At 36.6% G+C, this 20,907-nt stretch overlaps 1 protein-coding gene across 6 annotated transcripts in view; it reads right to left on the bottom strand.

The window, feature by feature from the left end:
• The window catches only part of LOC6502326 (host cell factor), a 93,950-nt gene extending 78,823 nt beyond the window's left edge, over positions 1-15,127 (bottom strand). For 4 of the 6 annotated variants that reach the window (XM_014904537.3, XM_014904538.3, XM_014904539.3 and 1 more), the window contains exons 1-5: positions 15,044-15,127; positions 14,890-14,986; positions 14,248-14,626; positions 8,539-8,848; positions 8,258-8,469 (exon numbers count right to left, since the gene is read on the bottom strand). In XM_014904537.3, the coding sequence (XP_014760023.1) occupies positions 8,258-8,469; positions 8,539-8,848; positions 14,248-14,554 (829 nt within the window). In that variant the 5' untranslated portion in view covers positions 14,555-14,626; positions 14,890-14,986; positions 15,044-15,127. Of the gene's footprint in view, positions 1-8,096; positions 8,116-8,257; positions 8,470-8,538; positions 8,849-14,247; positions 14,627-14,889; positions 14,987-15,043 lie in introns of those variants that run through there. The other 2 variants (XM_014904536.3, XM_032455845.2) reach the window with 2 other exon arrangements.
• Positions 15,128-20,907: the final 5,780 nt, after the last annotated feature.

The following is a 20,907-nucleotide window of genomic DNA, read 5'->3' as shown; positions in this document are numbered from 1 at the left end:
TATATTAGCTCACACATCGAGCCAAGTCCTCACCTCAACGATAAAGCTAACGTAGACAGCTTTGTTAATACACTAGAGTCTGTACTCGTCTCCGCAACTCGAGCTTCTCAAATTACAAATACACAATGCAACCAAAAGATGACAAATCTACAAATCGAACAGCTCGTCCTCAAAAAGCGACGCTTACGTCGAAAGTGGCAGCTCCAAAGATCGCCATTTTCCAAGAAAAGCTTAAGACATGCCTTACGCCAACTTACTTGAGCTTTAAAGGAAGCTAAACCATATGTCCACCCCAGCTATATGAAGCAATTGTTAACTTCTAGTACAAAACACTCTTTATGGAGAGCTCACCCAACTCTGAGCACACCGAAAGAAACTGTGATGCCCATTAGAAATTCCTCAGGCGGCTGGGCGCGCAGCGATGCAGACAGAGCCAGCACGTTTGCCAATCACCTTAAAAATGTTTTCCAACCAAATCCTGCTCCCATCAACTCCCATATCCAGTGACTCCCATATCCATTTTCCAGTGAGATGGTAAAAGTCAATTATAATAATAATAGCAAAGTCGGTAAAATACCACACAATCCCAACGTAGTACAGATCAATAAGCCTACTATATTGCATAAATTCGGATTCGGATAAAAACATACCTAAGAATTCAGAAAGGAATCCCGTCACATCAATTTGGGATCTCGGAATGATTTCGAAAAACGAGAGCACCATATTTTCAGACGTCTCTCAAGCATTTGGTAAAGTCTGGCTAGAAGGTCTTATGTACAAGATCAAGACAATGCTCCCCTACAACATAAAAGCAACAAAGCTAAAAGGCAACAATTGTACTTTACCAAGTTTTAGTTGCATCCTAACCACCTGGCGAGAGGTCAAACAAGGTTGAGCAACCAATCACGTCTTTGTCGCAATCCCATCTAGTGAGCAACTTGAAGGACGTTCAACCAGAATACAGTCTTCGTTTACTGTTAGATAAATTTTAATGTTAAGATTCGTAAACTTATTGTTAGTTGCATAATTAACAGAAGATTCATTAAAAAAACCGTTTCATTTGCGCATTAATCAGAAAGCTTAACGAAGGGAATCAATAGTTGAACCGGCTGTTGGGCACCTGACTGACCCATTCTTCCAGGAGTATGGAAGCGACAGGATGAGAAGCGTCGATGATAGAGCCGGCGGTGGAGCAGAGTACGTCAGCATTTATTATCAGTTAAATTGTAAAGACCCTTAAAAAAAGAAGGAATTCATAGAAAAGCTATGTGCATTTTTTTTGGGATCGGGCAATAGCGTCGAAACATTAAATTTCGTGGAACTTTCCCACAAAGTCTGTGAGCTAGCCGCAGCATTTAAGGGGGCATGCGCACTTGTAAATTTCAAAAAATCGAATTTTTTTTTTTTGCATTTTCTTAAAGTGTATATACTTAGAAATATGTTCACAAATTTTGAAATGATCCGGTAAAAATTCATTGAGATACACATGTTTAAAGGTAGGGGCGTCCGGTTAATGTAATAGTGAGTTGAAACTTTAAACACGTTTTTCTCAAAACTACGTTTTTGAAGTCGGTGACCACTTTTACTCGAAAACTAGTGACCCGATTGTATTGAAATTTAGCATGCTTTTTTAATACATAATAATCTAGTACTTAATTGAAGGATTGAATTTTTTATGCAAAACTTTTTTTTTACAGCTGAAAAACTACCGCTTTTTTTACGAAAAACGATTGTTTAACTTTGATAGGTTGCCATATTTTTTTTGAATATCCATTGATTAAGTACTAGATAAACTTTCAATAAATGTAAATCCGTTTCATTTTTTTATTTCAAACGATCCAGATTTCCAGTCTTGGTCACCGCGACCCGTGTTTTTCAGACGGACCGCACTTCGACGGGGCATATCTTTGAAACTGCTCAATATTTTCTACTTTTTTCTTTTTATTTAAGGGGGCAGGATGGTTTGAGACTTCAAAAAAAATTTTTTTTCAGAAATTTTTTATATAATAGAACATTATCTTAGAAATATCCTGTGAAAGTTTCATGTCGATCGGACTAAAACTTGCTGAGATACCGATTTTCTAGTTTTTTTCTCTCCATATACTTTCCATTGCTTTTAAAACTTTAGACGCGTTTTGCTCAAAACAACTTTTTCAAGTCGGTGCGTAACGTAACTCAAAAAGTAATGCTCGGATCTTAATAAAATTTTGTACACATCTTTAATACAATAAATACTTGCGGATGAACGAACGCTTTTTTTTTTTAAATTTTTTTTACTTTTTTTAGAGGCAAAAATGGGCGGATTTTTATGTAAAAATGGTACTTTTGACTTTGAAACCGCGCCAAAAATCCAAAATTGCATATTTTTCAAAATGGTTTCGTTCATCCGCACAAGAAACTAATATTTTAAGTAAATCAATTAAATTTTTTTATTTTCGATAACACTGTAAGGCCAGACTTTACGCACCGCAAGATAATAATTTTTTGAAGCGACTCCGGCCGACTGCCCGTCACGGGATAAATAATAATTATTTCATAACAAAAAAATACTCTCCAAATATAGCCATGTATCATGTAAAAAAATTGAATAATTATATTCACTCAGAAATGAAAAAAAAAATCGCAAAAATCTGCTTTTTTTCAGCCTCTGAAACCATCTTGCCCCCTTAATAGTGTCAGAGATGTCTGCTTCACGGTTTTGCACACTTTTGACCAAAATTATATCTTCCTATAGGCTATAACAAGAAAAAACTGTCAAATAGTCAAGTTTCCCGACTCTACGATACCCGGAAGTCTTATTTTCAGCCCAAACTTTAATTAACTTTTTCAAGTATATATTTAAAAAAAATAATTGTAATGCATACTTTTGTATGTTTTGGAATAAACCACTTAAAACAAGAAAGGAAAGCTAACTTCGGGCGGAGCCGATGTTAATATACCCTTGCAGTTCAGTCGCAGTCCGCTAGGTGGCGCCACGCATCTTATATTATTAGATATATAGCGGATCGTATATAGTTCACCGATCCATATGAAATTTGGCATATCGAATTATTTTGTCTAAAGAGGAACCCCCATTGAAACTCCCATCCTTCTAACTTGAAAAACAACGAAGTTATAGCAGCTATAGAATATAGTCGGCCGATCCTTATGAAATTCGACAAATGTTTTTCCCAAAATAGAATCTGTACCAAATGCCATCTTTCTAACTTAAAAAACACCAAAGTTATGCCAATTTCGATCGTTCTATGACAGCTATAGGATATAGTCGGCCGATCCTTATAAATTTTGTACATAAGATATTTTGGCCAAATATAACATGTGCATAAAGTCCCAACCCTCTAACTTAAAAAACACCAAAGTTATGGCATTTCCGATCAATCAGTTATATGGCAGCTATAGGATATAGTCGACCGATCCCGGCCGTTCCGACTTATATACTACCTGAAAGGAAAAAAAAGGATGTGTGCAAAGTTTTAACTCGATAGCTACAAAACTGAGAGACTAGTTTGCGTAGAAACCGACAGACAGACAGACGGACATGCTCATATCGACTCAGGAGGTGATCCTGATCAAGAATATATATACTTTATAGGGTCGGAGATGTCTCCTTCACCGCGTTGCACCCTTTTGACCAAAATTATAATACCCTCTGCAAGGGTATAAAAATACAGCAGAATTGCACCTCTAAATATGGTCCGAATTGAATTTTTCTTTGTTTTTATAAATTGGGAATTGGAAGTTTCTGAGCTTGTGCCGCATTAGGATTTTAGTTTTGTCAAAAAACTGAATGTCTTGAAATTTGTAGAGTATACTTAGCACATGTAATTTTATAGAATGGACAAGAAACGACAAATATCCAAAATGAATTTTTATATAGCAAAAACATAAAAAAAATAACCCCCCAATTTGAAATTTTTTTCAAATCTGAGTTAACCTGAGCTAATTGTTCTAAGGCGTACCCATAGAGAAAGTACATAGGGCCGATAAATCGATAAAATGGCATAAGTTTACATTTCTATCCATTTAGCTTTAGGTTATTTGCTAAGCACCAATTTTGAAATTTATGCAACTCGGATTAAAGTCTAGATTGGGCACTAGTGATTCTAAACTGAAGGGAAAGCCTAACGTTATAAGCGTACATAAGAAAATAAGTTAATATATATATAATTCAAGTCGTTAAAAAACAATGTAAAAAGGATGGGTCCAAGATGGCTTCCTTAGGGCACACCAAAAACGCGCTTCCTTAGATGCGGACTAGGCGCGAGTGAACATCTTTAAAAAAGACCCGTTGTGTTCTTCCAGATAAGTAGCTCGAAATCCAAATCAGGAGATTATTTGGGAATCCCAAAAGACTGAGTGAGAAAGACTGAAGTCAGTGTAAATAGGACTTAGAAGTAAGTCCCTTTAGGAATTTTAGGGAGAGGTTGAATAATTAAATTTACAGCCAGTTAATACCCTTGCAGAGGGAATTATAATTTTGGTCAGAAGTTTGCAACGCAGTGTAGGACACATCTTCGACCCCATAAAGTATATATTTTCTTGATCAGGATCACCTCCTGAGTCAATATAAGCATGTCCGTCTATCCGTCTGTCAAAACTGACAAAACTTTGATTTTTTTTAAGTTAGAGGGATGAAATTTTTCACACATGTTCTGGCAACTTATCCACATAATATCATATGGATCGGCCGACTATATCCTATAGCTGTTATATAACTGAATGATCGGAATAGGTATAACTTCGTTGTTTTTTAAGCTAGATGGATGGGACTTTCTACGGATTCCAAATTTTATAAGGATCGGACGACTATATCGTATAGCTGCCATATAACTGAACGATCGGAAATGGCACAACCTTGCTATTTTTAATGATGCCTGGGTTGTATCCAACATCTTATAAGAAAATTGATTCGATGGTGGAATTCTTATAAGAGTCGGCCCACTATATCCGATTCGATATATAATAATATAAGCTGCTACCTAACTGGAAGGTTATAACTTCGTCTTTGCCCGAAAGCTTTCTTTTCTTGTTTTGTTTATATAGGAGTCTATTCGTGATATTCTTTAAATTTAATAGGTGCAATCGGAGCAATAAAATTTTCAAAATTTTTTTAATTTGACCGAATGACATGTAAAACATGTCCGTGGGGTAGTCGTAGTCTTGTTAAGTAAGAAAGACGGAATCGAATAGCGGACAAGTTTTGCAATTCAAAGTGCAAAGAAATTGTACGTCACCAAACGCTTGTGAATTTACTTTTTCAGAAGCGAATGGAGTCTTCAGAAATTAACACTCCTCCTCTCCTTCGCGGAGGTCGATCACGCCTAAAAGTGGAAAAAACTTCAGATCTTAACAGGTCCGGATTTAACAAAGGTTCTGTAAATAATACAGTTTTGGAAGTTGCTGGGTAGCCCTCTAGTATTCTGATAGTTGATGGTAAAGAAATTAGATTTTGCAGCTAAGGAAGATGAAGTGGAAGGTCAGTGGCTTTAACATGTGAGAGTTTAAGGGGGGGTTAGGGTTTTAAAATTTTTTTTTTTCGATTTTTTTTTTTTTTTATTTTCTTATTAAAGAACCTTTCAAGAATACTGTCAAGAATACCTCCGAGCCAGGCCAACGGTCAGAAAAACTTCAAAGCGTTTTTCCCAAAACTCACTTTTTCAAAGTCGGTGCCCATCATAACTTCAAAACTACTGAATCGATCGTTTTGAAATTTTTACTACTTCTTGCCAACATAATTGACCAGGTATCCCTGGAGATCCCTTTGTTTAAATTTCTATTTTTTAAATAACAAATTAGCCGTTTTTTTTCCTTAAAAATCACGTTTTTCACTTCAAAGTGTTCTTCTAAAAACTTCTTCTACTACTTCTAAAAACCCTCCCAGCGTTACCTGGGAAAAATGTCTATCTAACGAAAGAACTTTGATTTTTTGATTTCAGATAATCTACAACCGATATATGAGGGGCACCGCAATGCAACTTTTTTTCGAGGAGCCTGCTAATAATGGTCGCCATTGCCGTAGTTCTTATTATTTTTTTCTGAAAATTTTACAAAACATTCTTCAAATTTTGTACTTCAATCTAAAAATAGTTTAAATAAATAGATGTTTACCAGATCCTCAAAAAAAAAACATGAAAATGTGTCTTTTTTTGCTCGCTCAGACCCTAACCCCCCCTTAAGTCTCACAGGTTTGGCAATTCACTGTTTGACAGTTTTCTTTACCGTACTTGGATTATGTTCTTGATCGAAATTGTACTCTGACCAAAAACTATTAGTCTGCTTCATGTACGACCTCATTTCGTCCTGAGCAGCACTACAACATTTACAACAAAAGGCAGACCTAAGAGAAATGACATCTGAAACTGAGGACGTGTATCCGGCACACCTAGCATGTACAATGTGCAGCAGTAAATGGTAGGCTAGGATGATGAAATCGTCTCGGGGGCATGATGGATTGAAACTTAAAAAAAAATTTTTCAATATTTTTACCATCAACCACCTTCATGGTTTTTGACAAGTCATACGCAAAATTAATTAGTTTTAAAATTTACTTGATGAAGATTACTTGATTCTATTAATAACAAGAAAGGAAAGCTAACTTCGGGCGGAGCCGAAGTTTATATACCCTTGCAGTTCAGTCGCAGTCCGCTAGGTGGCGCCACGCATCTTATATTATTAGATATATAGCGGATCGTATATAGTTCACCGATCCTTATGAAATTTGGCATATCGAATTATTTTGCCCAAAGAGGAACCCCCATTGAAACTCCCATCCTTCTAACTTGAAAAACAACGAAGTTATAGCAGCTATAGAATATAGTTTTTCCCAAAATAGAATCTGTACCAAATGCCATCTTTCTAACTTAAAAAACACCAAAGTTATGCCAATTTCGATCGTTCTATGACAGCTATAGGATATAGTCGGCCGATCCTTATGCAATTTTGTACATAAGATATGTTGGTCAAATATAACATGTGTGGAAAGTCCCAACCCTCTATCTTAAAAAACAACGAAGTTATGGCATTTCCGATCAATCAGTTATATGGCATCTATAGGATATAGTCGACCGATCCCAGCCGTTCCGACTTATATACTACCTGAAAGGAAAAAAAGGATGTGTGCAAAGTTTCAACTCGATAGCTACAAAACTGAGAGACTAGTTTGCGTAGAAACCGACGGACAGACGGACATGCTCATATCGACTCAGGAGGTGATCCTGATCAAGAATATATATACTTTATAGGGTCGGAGGTGTCTCCTTCACTGCGGAGCTGTATGTCTTTCAGTGACATACAGTGGCGAGCACATGTTTGTCACTTCTGAGTTCAAAGAGTTATAAAAGTGGTAACAATTTATTAATCGTAAAAATTTTTTTTATATTTCTACTATACATAAAAAAAAACAAATATTCAAGTAACAATTTGTTTATATTTATACCCTTCGAGATGGTATTATAATTTTGGTCAAAAGTGTGCAACGCAGTGAAGGAGACATCTCCGACCCTATAAAGTATATATATTCTTGATCAGGATCACCTCCTGAGTCGATAAGAGCATGTCCGTCTGTCTGTTTCTTCGCAATCTAAAGCTAGACTGATGGGAATTTCTACGTATTCCATTTTTATTTAATACACGAAAAGAAAAGCTAACTTCGGGCGGAGCCGAAGTTTATATACCCTTGCAGTTAGGTAGCAGCTTATATTATTATATATATATATCTGATCGAATATAGTTCCCGATTCCTGTCAGAATTTTACCATAAAATCAATTTTGTAATAAAAATGTGGAAAACAGCCCCAAGCATCTTTAAAAATAGCAAGGTTGTGCCATTTCCGATCGTTCAGTTATATGGCATCTATAGAATATAGTAAGCGGATCCTAACGAAACTTTTTTGATAAGATACCTTAGATAAAATACCAAAAATTAGATGTCTCCTTCACTGCGTTGCACTTTGTGATCTTTGACTTCTTAGCCAATTTTCTACGATTTTAGTCGTGTGCTTGGGGTCTTCATCTTGTTGATCCTATCCTAATATCCTGTTAATTATCCTAATATTTTTGAGACCAATCTCCCAGACTTCGGGAACAAATGTGCTTACCCATTTTAAAGAAATCATGTATCCACATAAGCTCGACACGTTATACTTTATAGGGTAGGAGGTGAATGCATTTCAATCATCTGGACAAAATTATTACACCTTGCATGGATATAACAATATATCTCCTACCCGTAAGATTATTTAGTAGTACAAATATTTACCAGTATCAAGCAGCCACAAATCGCCTAAGCGGCATCCACTCATCCCGCCATAAATTAAAAGATTAAGTTTTCCAGTATTCTTGCAAGAAAAGGAAATACCAGTATGGGACTCCCGCGGTGGTGGACTATCGCCATATGTTTTTGGCACTATCCACTTTCCATTGTGACTGTGCACACCTCTAGTATCCAATATATACAAATCATTTAAATACCTGGTAAAGGTACATTAGAAACACAAAGTAAGCATTTATATATATAACCCAAAATAAATAGTAACTTACTTTGGGATATTATTTTTAGGGTCATCCGATTCGTTTGCCAAGCCGCCAAACAAGAATATTTTTTCTCCAACCATTGTAAAACTGTGTCCCAAACGAGGGCAAGGAGAAATTCCAGTTTCTGGTGATTCTGGGTACATTTTTCTCCACTCCCACTTGGTAGCTTGAAGCTCATAAAGGTCGTTCGAATATTTTCCGTATTCGATCATTCCCCCAAAGACGAACATGCGTGTGCCTTCAACGACAAATCCATATGCGGCGCATCCATTCGGCACATCTCCTTTTAACACCGGCACGTACCACTGATTTGTAACTAAATAAATAGAAGTAAACAACATTTTTTTCAGATCGGATATATCTAACTTCAATATCAATTATGAGTTGGTTAATAACACAGTCCGACAAAATCGAATTTTTTCCTTCCCTTTTATTTTCCCTTTAATTTTCCCTAACTTTTAAGGTTTTAAGGTAACCATAACTTTTAAGGTTAAGCTTACAGTTGGGATTTTCAAAATAAAAAAAATATACACACAAAATTTAAAGTGGATCCGACGAATATTTTTAAAGTTATAGGCACATTAGTGAAGGCGCGCCAAGGGATACCGCAGTATTTTCAAAACTTTCAACGCGTTTTTCTCGAAACCGTGTTTTCAAAGTTGGTGAGCAAGATTTTTCTTCGGTCGAAAATCTAACCTTTTGCTTTTAGTAGCCGCCATTTTGTCAAAAAATATTTATTTTTATTTATTATATTATTGAAATTTTTTTTGTTTTTGCATTTTACATGATTCAGTCCACAGATATCGTGCTCACAGCAAGAGGTCTTTTATTTTTGCGGACCTCTGCAAAATTGGCAACATTCCCTATAATTATTCTTGGCAATAAACAATATGTGAATATAGTTTAAGGTTGTCATAATATACCTTCCAAGTTTGAAATCAATATAAGCAAAATAGTATGCTTAGGACAATATCTTGAAAAATGAATTTTTTTTACCTCCTAACTAATAACTTCTTAAGCTCCCCTAAATCAAAAACTAGTATGAACGTACGTATGATACGTTCCATCACACACAATTTCTCCGGTAATTTTATATTGGTAATCATATATTGTATTTATGTTGAACACCATTTTTTTCAGTTGCCGTAAGTATTAAATTGGATACATTTATTTTTGTGCTTCTATGATTTATCGCCTACAATTTTTCTATGTAAAATTTTTTGAATTTAAAGAAATGCTCGAAAAAATGTCATTGATTTATTATAGTTAGGTAAGCAATATTTTCGTCAACTATGATGTTTTTATGAGTTTTTTAATATAATATTTTTAAAAAGTCAGGGATGTATACAAAATTAGTAAAACTTGATTTAATCAGCTTTCAAAGAGATATTTTTTGCACATGGAACCATTTCTAGATAACCATGACTTGGCTATCTAAATGTATGGAATACAAATGATACTTGAAAATATGGTAGACATTTGAAAAGTTGTGAATTTTTTTTTTTATTTTTTGTGCTATTTTTTTGTAAAAGACAAAAGTCGAAAAAAACATTTTTTTTCCGCGTAAATCGTGCGTTCATTTACTTCGGAATTAATAAATCTGTTTGCCGAAAATAGTCAAGGAAAGTGTATATTCAATTAGAATTGATCGTGAAAATTTTTGAAAAAGTGATAAATAGATAAATATAATGAATAAATATTTTCTTTAATTTTATTTTAATTATTAATTTTTTTGAGTAATCTTTACCCTTCTTAAGGGCCTTACAACAAATTTTATGCGGGGGCCCAAAAAAGCACGCTACGCCACTGATTCATAGAGTCTGACTTTATAGAGATGTCTCCTTCACTGCTTTGCACACTTATGTATAATACCCTCTGCAAGCAAATAGTGGTGAACGCAATCACATGGTTTACTTAATTTAATATACGCTTAAATTGTATACATTTTTTCTTTTAGGTGTACCGCAAAAACTGTGGGTTCAGGGGAGCCTAACAATTATAGAAAAACAGATTTTTTAAATTTTTTATAAGGCCGAACAAATTTTCCGTTCCCAACTCTGGAAACTAGCTAAAAATATGGCTAACATGAAAGGAAAGCTAACTTCGGGCGGAGCCGAGTTACCCTTGCAGTTGTGCCATTTCCGATCGTTCAGTTATATGGCAGCTATAGGATATAGTCAGCCGATCCTTATGAAATTTGGCAAATCAGATTATTTTGTCTATTATAGAATCTGTACCAAGTCCCATCTTTATACCCTTGCAGAGGGTATTATAATTTTGGTCAAAAGTGTGCATATATAGATATATGGATATATAAATAATATATATAATATATAGATATATAGCGGATCGTATATAGTCGGCCGATCCTTATGAAATTTGGCATATTGAATTATTTTGCCCAAAGAGTAATCTGTACCACGTCCCATATTTCTAACTTAAAAAACACCAAAGTTATGCCAATTCCGATCGTTCTATGACAGCTATAGGATATAGTCGGCCGATCCTTATGAAATTTTGTACATAAGATATTTTGGCCAAATATAACATGTGCATAAAGTCCCAACCCTCTAACTTAAAAAACATTAAAGTTATGGCATTTCCGATCAATCAGTTATATGGCAGCTATAGGATATAGTCGACCGATCCCGGCCGTTCCGACTTATATACTACCTGCAAGGAAAAAAAGGATGTGTGCAAAGTTTCAACTCGATAGCTACAAAACTGAGAGACTAGTTTGCGAAGAAACCGACAGACAGACGGACCGACGGACATGCTCATATCGACTCAGGAGGTGATCCTGATCAAGAATATATATACTTTATAGTGTCGGAGATGTCTCCTTCACTGCGTTGCACAATTTTGACCAAAATTATAATACCCTCTGCAAGGGTATAAAAACATCAGAAAGCCAGAATAGTGATAGTCAGAAAAGAGGAACTAGTTAGAAAGAGGAACTGTAAACATAGATAAACAAAGAATATTAAGTACATTTTAGCGACTTTTTTGGAAATTTGCAAATTATATACACACCTGGCCAAAATAATAAGTACACAGATATAGTGTTTATTTGTTTCGATATAACTCGATTTTTATGCAATGCACACCCGCCATTTTTTTTATATTGATAAGTTACAATGTAACACAATTTCTAAAACAAGAATGAAATATGGGAACCTCGTGGATTCAATACTAAGCTTAATTTTCTGCTGGGTGGGCGATTTTGGTCTGGTCAAAATAATAAGTACACATCTGTATTTGATAAATTTTAAAGGATTAAAGCTAGATTCGAGTCAAGATATGTTGGTTTTTATTATTTCCTAGCATATTTAAGTATATCCCAGGAAAAAAAAATTCTATAGTTGGGCAAAAAAAAGAGTTGTACAACAGAAAAAAGAAAAATTGCTTTAATTCTGCAAAAGGAAGGATAAAATCTTCGGGAAATCGCTAAAAGACTTGGGCAGTCATTATGTTTGGTCCAGAATGCCCTAAAATTCAACATTCAATTCGAAACTCGAGGTCGGAAGAAGAAATCCTGTCAAACGACCGACACCCGAATCCTAAGTTTTTACTGCTCATCCATTGCTGCTCATATTGACCATGAAATATCGTCTAGATCAGTTCGTCGAAGACGTACTAATGCTGGCTTACAAGGACACATAGCCAGAAAAGTTACTCTCCTTCGAGGGAATAAATTAAAGATGTGGAAACAGTTAGCCCAAAATCATTTGGCATGATCTGGAACAGAGGGTTCCAAAAAGTGGAATAATGTCCTATGGAGTGACGAAACAAAAATAAATCTATTTGGTAACGACTCCAGAAAGAATGTACGACTTGTTTCGTCGACCCAAAGGCAAAGAATTCGACGCCCGGTACTCGAAATAGACCGTTAAACACGGAAGCGGAAACATTATGATTTGGGACTGTTTTTCTTGGCATGGAGTCGTCCCGATTTACGGATTACCGATACTATGACCCAATTTGGATATAAAATTATATTGTCTGACATAATGCTGAGGAAGACATGCCCTTGAGTTGGGTCTTTCTACAGGACAACGACCCAAAACACACATCAAAGCTGGTCAAAGCTTAGTTCACCGAAAACAAGGTGGACATTATGAAGTGGCCAAGTCAAACTGCAGACTTAAACCCAATAGATAACCTATGGGGAGAGCTTAATCGTCGGATTGGCACAAACACATTTAAAAATATAGAAGAATTGCAGCAAAGACAAGGTACGAGAGTTGTTTGGAGACGTGCCGTAAATTAAATGCCCAGCATGCCGAAACGAATAACAAAAGTTATACAAAATATGGGGGGATATACTGGGTATTAGCATAAGATTACTATAAAAAGAAAAAAATTGAGAAAATGTTTTTTATTTTTAAGTTAGAGGCTTTGAAGAATTGCTGTACTTATTTTTTTGACCAACCCTTTTTTATGTTTTTTAGGTTTAATCGACCATAAATTCTACAAATTTCGTGAATTATTCTTATGTTAAGTATTTTTATAATCAACATTATGCCAGAAAACTAAAAGAAATTAGAATTGGTTCGTTACGGTTATCAAAAAAGATTTACGTGACATAGAAGAAATCTTATGAGCGTGTACTTATTATTTTGGCCAGGTGTGTATTTCCATACTTAAATTATTATACCCTTGCAGAGGGTATTATAATTTTGGTCAAAAGTGTGCAACGCAGTGAAGGAGACCTCTCCGACCCTATAAAGTATATATATTCTTGATCAGGATCACCTCCTGAGTCGATATGAGCATGTCCGTCTGTCCGTCTGTCTGTTTCTACGCAAACTAGTCTCTCAGTTTTAAAGCTATCGAGTTGAAACTTTGCACACACCCTTCTTTCCTTTGCAGGCAGTATATAAGTCGGAACGGCCGGGATCGGTCGACTATATCCTATAGCTGCCATATAACTGATTGATCGGAAATGCCATAACTTTAATGTTTTTTAAGTTAGAGGGTTGGGACTTTATGCACATGTTATATTTGGCCAAAATATCTTATGTACAAAATTTCATAAGGATCGGCCGACTATATCCTATAGCTGTCATAGAACGATCGAAATTCGCATAACTTTGGTGTTTTTTAAGTTAGAAAGATGGGATTAGATGGGTAGAGATTCTATTTTGGGAAAAACAATTTGATTTGTCGAATTTCATAAGGATCGGCCAACTATATCCTATAGCTGCCATATAACAGATTGATCGGAAATGCTATAACTTCGTTGTTTTTCAAGTTAGAAGGATGGGAGTTTCAATGGATTCCTCTTTTGGCAAAATAATTCGATTTGCCAAGTTTCATAAGGATCGGCCAACTATATACGATCCGCTATATATCTAATAATATAAGATGCGTGGCGCCACCTAGCGGACTGCGACTCAACTGCAAGGGTATATAAACTTCGGCTCCGCCCGAAGTTAGCTTTCCTTTCTTGTTTTGTTTGAAGTTAAAAAAAAATTGTTTTTTTTTGTTACCGCCGTAACCTTCCTTCTTCACTCTGAAATTTTCCGTAAAATAAAAATCTTTTTAAATATTACAAAATTAGATGAATCATTATTCAGGTTCTAACAACGCTATTAAATGTGATGGGTGAAAAGTCTTTTTGGATCGAATTGATTTGCTTGATGTATTTAACATTTATCATAGAAATGACCAAAATAAACGAAAAAACTATAAAAATATAGTTATTTTAAATACCAGTGTTATAAACGTGCAATTCGTCCACTATTCCTTCATTACCGCCGCCAAATACAACCATAAGCTCCTTTATGTTTATAGCACGGTGACCATGTCTAGGTCGAGGTTGTGGTCCTGTGGGGTTGAGAACACGTTTCCATCGAAATCCCGGTATGTTACCTAAATGGTCCGATTTTTTTTCTATATCCATATCAACTAAACTACATGTTGGAAGCAGATCAGTTTGTAAAGCTTGTTCGGTGTTTAAGTCAACTGATAAACCTTCTCCTGAAGAGATGGTTGGATCCACGGTATCAGCACATTCCATATTTGATGAAGTGCAGGAGTATTGTTTAATGGGAAGTTTAAGGATACATTCTCTTTACATATCCAGATAATCCTAAAAAATATTTCAATTTTAACATATATTTATTTTAAAGATGATTTTTGGTTAATTAGACACGGGAAAAAGGCAACCCCTTTAAACAAATATTTAATAATACCAATTTTTAATTATTAAATATAAAATTTTGTACGTCCAAGATTGTATAAATACCAATTTTTAATTTATACAATCTTGGACGTACAAAATACTGACACTGTATGGGCTCTACATTATCTACAATTTATTTTAATCTGGCAATGCTGGCAATGGACGCTTACTATTATATTTTCCATGAAAGCATCATTAGGCGAAACTGTATAATATTATTTGAAAGCACAAATAACTTTGTCCTACTTAATTATTATCACTCGAACACTGAAATTTGTCAAGTATATAATTATAATGTAAACACATATGTATAGTTCACTTTACCTAGAGTATGCCGAACCAAATAGTCACACACAATGAAGAATGCTAGGGCTGTAAGATATTTCGATATTTTTAACGAAAAAATATTATCGTAAGAATACCTTAGAAATATCAAATATCGGTATAATAATATTTATAGTATTAAAAAGGTATTTTTTATAATGTAAGTTTAGTGTTGGCCAAGAATACAAATTAAATATTCAGTTTGAAAGATTATCCTAAATCTATGATTGATAAACATCGTTATCAATCACTTAACACTTCATCGTTACACTTATTGAAATGTTCAGTTCGAATTTATTAAAACGAATTCTCGATATACCCCTGATTTATAAAATTTACATTTATGAATAAGAAAACACTTGAAAATCAAACCAAAATATTTACCCACAAATATCCTAAGATAGTTTGTATTTTTAATTATTAATAAACCATATTTTATAATGTATGAATAATTAGCCCTGTTCTGCATGCTGATCGAGAAGACGCCGTAGAAGCTTGCAAGAAAAAGGGGCCTAACAAATATGATAGACGAGAGTATAGGCCATGGTAGGGTGGGCCAAAAACGCCCCAATGCAACCTGGTGTGTATTTTTCTTGTTATTTTGGAGACCTATTATATTCGAGACCCGTAACACAAGAGCAACACACGGTGCACGCGGTCTTACCGCTTTGCTGATTCCGTCTTCTGGCCCGATTCCGGTGATATCTGGCGCCGTCTATTAGAGATGGGCTATTAGGTCTTGGCACTAGGTGCCAACAAAAACTATTTTTTATATGGTCAATATACGCATGGTCAACAAACGCAACATTGTGCGTGCATAAGTAATTTTTTATTATTCACCGTTACAGTAATAGTTTTATAGTTTTATATTCTTCACAGTTAATTTTATATTACCGTACAATAATATCGTATTATGAAATTAAGTTGCAACCCCCGTTAATTATAATACGATATTAAGTAAGTAAATTAAGTAAGAGTTGCAACCCCCGTTACATTTGAAGAAAATACGACTCCAACGATCTTCTGCATCTGTCTGTCTTTTTATTGGTATTTTTTTTTGTCGCGGAATTTTTTCTTTTTTTACATTTGGCTGCTGTGCGATCAATTTTAGTTTATCTATATACATTTAGTTGCCCATGAGTTATCCATTTATACAATAAAGAAATAATAAACAATACTTTGGCAACTCATTGTTATATGCAACGGATCCTTGGGCGCTGTAAATGCCTGCACGAATTTTCAGAGTACTAAAGACATGTGTTTTCAACCGAGAGACATGCCATCCTCTTTAGCAGTAGCACAGGAAGTGGAATCTTACCACGGCAGATACATTTTCACATCAATGTATTCAAGAAGTCTGAAAGACAAAGATAGCAGGTCAAATACGAAAATCCCAAAAACCCGCACTTTCCCAAGTCAAAATTCACACTGCCTCATGCAGTGGCGTAGATAGCTTTTTGATATGGGGGGGATATGACTCAGAATAATATCCTGTTTTTTTGTAAGTTTTATTTTACACTGCGATAATAATCCGCAATCTGCGATAATAATAATAATAATGCTGTACTGCACAGTCATCGCGTAAAAATGTGTTTCTTTTTCAATTTTGAGATTATATCATCTTATAATTCTCAGACCCAAGGGGGGGGATTGATCCCCCTGATCCCCCCCCTAGCGAGAGTAAAAGGCCGTCTTAAAACATACGCTGAGCGAAAGCTCGCTAGTTTAATGCTAGCAGATGAAGCAGTTGTGGACTAGCGGCCGAGAAGAGTCGGCTTGCGACGATCAATACGGATACGATAAATGATAATAAGAGCAGTTATTCTATTTTAATGATAAATCTATTCAGTAGCTGCTGCCTGGCCGGACATTCTTCCCCCAGTTGGGGTCTGTTTTTCAAGTTCATGCCCTTAAGGGGCAATAGGCAAAGCTTAGCTACTGCGCGCTTGGTAGTTCAAAACAACGGCTGACGTTAGGACATCAAGGTCTGCAGGATCTTCTAAAAGAGACAATAAAGCCCGTGAGTTTATGGCAGCACCAATGTGACACAGCAGAGTTCACATGTCCTCAAATCCAAGAACTGAGGATCCAACAGACCGGTAAAAATAATACGTTTCAGTTTTGATTACCACTTCCCAGAATCCACTATAATGCGGATATCGAGGAGGAATAAAATGCCACTCGATAGACTCAATCGCGCAAAATTCCAGCAGTGCTCGTTAATGCTCATCGCTTAGGAAGAGTTGGAGCAACTACTTTAGCTCGTTTTTAGCTCCGACAAAAAAGATTGCGTTGTCAGATCAAATTGTTGTTGGCAGCTTTCGGCGCAATATAAACCGTTTTAAAGCTTGTATGAAAACGAATGTGGATAGATCCTTCAGAAGCAGGACGGCTATCAAAATCCAGCGCCGAATTTTGAAAGCGATCGTCCACACGTAAGAGACCAAGTTGGTCGAAAAAAGGATAGGATGAGGCAAGATTGCTGGATTGCGAGATCTCCCTTCAAATCCGACCCACCCTCACAAAAAAGCATACGCTGCACTCGTCGCAATTGGGTTCTAGACTTGATGTCGCTAGCAGTGATACCCGCTAGCAATGCGAATATCCGCAGTAGTGCTAGAAACGAATTAGCGTATTTGGAACGATCTGTCACGTCAACTTACGGAGACTGGAACCGCAGCTGACCATGGAGAAGCTGCAACAAATCATTTCCCAATAGGAGTGAACAGCTTGAGGAAAACAACTGCGATAAATAGCACTGTCCGTTTGGAAAACCATCTTCCATCGACTCCCAAGAAGGGAGTACGCCCGAGTTCGAGGCATTTTGACCTTTTTCCCACTTTCCCTGAGTGGGTGGGTCTAACCTAACCCGGAGATTTAAACTGTCGTCTCCAAAATTTTTAAGCCTCACATATGGGCATTAAATTTATGTAAAAGGCCCCACACATTCGTTACATAATAACGTTATAATATTGTTTATTTTCCGTGCAGATGAAATAGAGAGAGACAAAATAAATCCAATTTATTGGGCGTATGCAATGACATTATAGAAGGGAATAGGAGCGCGCCTTAGAACTATCGTTAAAAAGTAAATTAAATTCGTTATTCTATTTTAGTGATAAATCTATTCAGTAGCTGCTACCTGACCCGAAGCGTCATCAAAGAATTAGCTGAGGGCGTCTTTGAGGAAGCGGCCAACATCAAGAAGACTTTTTTATCTCTGGTGGCGTTTTTGGGGCCCAGTAGGCTTTGTTGCGTTAGGAATTTCGATGGCATCGCCCAGAAGTATCGAATGTACAAGAAGTCCAACAGGCAGCAATCGTAATGCCGTTGCCATCAGCGCCAGCTTAGATGCCATCACCGCCACTAGCTGTGGTTACTACGCACCTGTTGGGTATGTAACTGAATATACCCCCCTGCCAGAACCTTTCGATGCTCCAGAAACAGCGCCGCGTGAACCACGTGACACGTGGTTGAACGTGGTGATAAGCAAGGACCCGTAACTTTCGGGTAAAGAGGTACCCGAAAAGGTTCGCGGAGAGGCTGCCTCTTTACTTGGAATTCGCGTGCATAAAAGAAATGTGCTTGCGCGTGGCGAAGCCATCCCCCTCCTCGCATCGGGACAAATCAGGAAGGTTGTTGCAAAGAATAAGATCGGGAAGGTTGGGCTTGTGGTTAAACCGAACGCTACGCATCGGAACACAGATCGCACTGAAGGAGTTTGGCAACAATGGCCAACAATATCCGTGAGCATATTTGTGAGACAGAGAAAGGCGGTTCATATGGACATTAACCCTTGAAAGTAGTTGACGGAGAAACGGTAAGGTGCTAACCTGTTGAAATGGGGTAGAATATACATTAAGAGGTTAATCCATGCGGCGACGAGCCCTGACCTGTTATAAAAGGCAGGGGCGTCACTTTGCCTTCGTGCCAACCATTCGTATTTACGATGGATGACCGGTTCAATTACAATGATCTCACGGAAATTGTCGGACAGAGACCAACGTGGCATCGCTATATACTGTTTGTAATATAAGCATTTTCACAGACTTCCAGCTGCTAATATTCGCGGCAGCTGATTCCAATCCGAACACCATAATTAAAAATTGGCAAGGGCACATCGGTGGACATAGGTGTAAAGGTTTTTTACAAACCTGGCAAAAACAATTTGGCAGCTGATTCATTGTCTAGACAGCAGCTTAATGCCTTGGAGGAACTAGACGCAGAATCGTGCGAATCAATACATTCCCCTCATTGATACAAATTTTAGTATGCATCGGATAGACATTTGGCAAATCTCTTAAAATATAGGCGCTTTGTAGAAGAAAGTGACAATTTAATCCAATTTTTTTTTGCAATTGCACATGTTAGGGGAATAAGAGGAATCTTATCTTGATACCGCTCACCTTCGCGACCTGATTCCCTAGGCATCACAAGATAGATGAACTCTCAGGAGTAACGGTAGGTCCCGAAATCGTAGTTAAAACCTGTGGAAGGACTGACTAATGTAATCCTGGATTTTCCTATGGGCCGCTCTGAGTTAAGCGAAACTCGCTGAGGTTACGATGAAGGGAGGTGTGCGGGATTAGAGTTGAGGTCCTGCTACGGCTGGCCATCCTCGGGTATGTGTTGGTTGTGTATCGGTTATATGTTCCTGAAGTGGTCCTTCTGGTGGGAGCAGTACACTGAGGCTATTACGTAACGAACTGATTCTACTGGCGGTCCTTCTGATGGGGGCATCAGTCTCAGTAGTGATCAAGTACTCTGTATTCACAACTATCTTTATATGGACCAGATGATCATTAATAAGATCAGATAACACAGGCCAACAGCAAAAAATCTCCACGCATAATTTCACCTGCTCCATAAACTTCTGTTCACTTCTGTAAAGCTTTACGAAACAAGCTGAACCTGCAATAGATAAGTTTTGAACAAAAAAACAGTTTTAGATAGCCATGACTTTTTGAAAATATGAGATTCAAAACTCCAATTTAATTGAAGAAAATATTGTTTAACCAGGTGGTAATAAATTCAATAAAATTATTTCGAGTTTTTCTTTAAATCCAAAATTAAAACATGGTATGATCTACTAATTTCAATAAGAAAATAAAAATCTTCCATAGAAAAATGTTTGGGGAAAAATCATAGAAGACCAAAAATTAATGTAGAAAATCTGAGATTTCAACTTTGGATGAGTATTCCAAATATATAGTAACTGCTAGATACCACTTTTTAATTTTAGTTGGTACACATACATTTCAAAAATGATATGTACTAGAAACAATGATGGTCATCGCCATTACACGGCCTACATAATTGAATATATGGTAAAATTTTATCAATTTCTTCTTTTTGGTGTACCGCGGAAATTCTGGGTGATAGAACCTATGTTTGTTCTGGACTTTGGTTCAGGGGAGCCTAAAGGTTATGAAGCAGGTAAAATTATGCGTGGAGGAAAAAAAAGTTGGAAATTGTCGGCCTGTGTAATTACATACACATGTTGTGGCTTTACTATCTTTAGCTGGTCAATGTTAATGCAACTACGCACTGTAAGGTCTAGTTCTGAGTCTTTTGGAGATGCATGTTATCCTTTCTGAGTACACGCACACTTTAAAGTTGGGGGTGAATTGAACTCTTTAAATTCCTTTGCTTACTGGAACTTACACTGTGTGTATGTTGTGGTTCCAAGTCCTTGTGAGGCTCGTCTTGTTGATCCGCCTACCGGGTTTTTTTAGTAGCTCCTTGACGATGAATGTCATATCGCTCCGATGCGTTGTTTTCACCGATTTAGTGGCTCGATAGCCACTGCCCAAACTGCGGGGCACCTTTTCTGCCTTGAACTCTGGAGCCGATTCAAGTCGCAA

This window comes from Drosophila ananassae (genome assembly GCF_017639315.1).
Source record: "Drosophila ananassae strain 14024-0371.13 chromosome 4 unlocalized genomic scaffold, ASM1763931v2 tig00000061, whole genome shotgun sequence".
In the NCBI taxonomy this organism is placed as follows: Eukaryota; Metazoa; Arthropoda; class Insecta; order Diptera; family Drosophilidae; genus Drosophila; species Drosophila ananassae.
This window is presented reverse-complemented; position numbering and strand designations above follow the sequence as displayed.